The following is a 687-nucleotide window of genomic DNA, read 5'->3' as shown; positions in this document are numbered from 1 at the left end:
CCCCGAGTCTCCCCGGGGCCCCGCCGCCCCGGACCTAGCCGCAGTCTCCGAGGAGGGGGGAGGGGACGAGGAGGAGGAGCCAGAGGAGGAGGAGGAGTGGGGTGAGCGGTGGGGCCAGAGCAGGCGGAGAGGGAGAGCCGGGTAGGGCCCCGGGCAGGCAGGGAGCGAGGGTCGGGCGCTGTTGGGGAAGAAGGGACTGGAGGATGGGATAGAAGGGCAAAGGCGGGGTGACCGGAGATGAGACGCGGGGCCCGGCCTGTTGTCCCCCGCCGTCGCCAATGCGGCCCTTTGTCCCTCCCTAGGCGACGTTCCGCTGTCTCCTGGGGCTCCCTTGGAACGGCCCGCCGAAGAAGAGGAGGACGAAGAGGACGGCCAGGATCCCGGGGGACTCGCCTTGCCGCCGCCGCCTCCCCCGCCGCCGCCTCCGCCCCGCAGCCGGGAGCAGCGGCGGAACTACCAGCCGCGCTGGCGGGGCGAGTACCTGATGGACTACGACGGCAGCCGGCGCGGCCTGGTGTGCATGGTGTGCGGGGGCGCGCTGGCCACCCTCAAGGTGAGCACCATCAAGCGCCACATCCTGCAGGTGCACCCCTTCTCCATGGACTTCACGCCCGAGGAGCGCCAGACTATCCTGGAGGCCTACGAGGAGGCGGCGCTGCGCTGCTACGGCCACGAGGGCTTCGGGCC

The 687-nt window shown here is 72.2% G+C and overlaps 1 protein-coding gene across 1 annotated transcript in view; it reads left to right on the top strand.

Moving 5' to 3' along the window:
- Positions 1-687, top strand: part of LOC105549163 (chromosome unknown open reading frame, human C11orf95) — an 8854-nt gene that overhangs the window by 7446 nt on the left and 721 nt on the right. The window contains exons 5-6 of the mRNA XM_011993585.1: positions 8-101; positions 303-684. Coding sequence (XP_011848975.1) covers positions 8-101; positions 303-684 — 476 coding nt within the window. The remainder of the gene's footprint in view (positions 1-7; positions 102-302; positions 685-687) is intronic.

Source organism: Mandrillus leucophaeus, unplaced genomic scaffold, assembly GCF_000951045.1.
Source record: "Mandrillus leucophaeus isolate KB7577 unplaced genomic scaffold, Mleu.le_1.0 Scaffold43, whole genome shotgun sequence".
In the NCBI taxonomy this organism is placed as follows: domain Eukaryota; kingdom Metazoa; phylum Chordata; class Mammalia; order Primates; family Cercopithecidae; genus Mandrillus; species Mandrillus leucophaeus.
The sequence above is the reverse complement of the archived record's forward strand: the minus strand, read 5'-3'. Positions and strand labels throughout refer to the sequence as shown.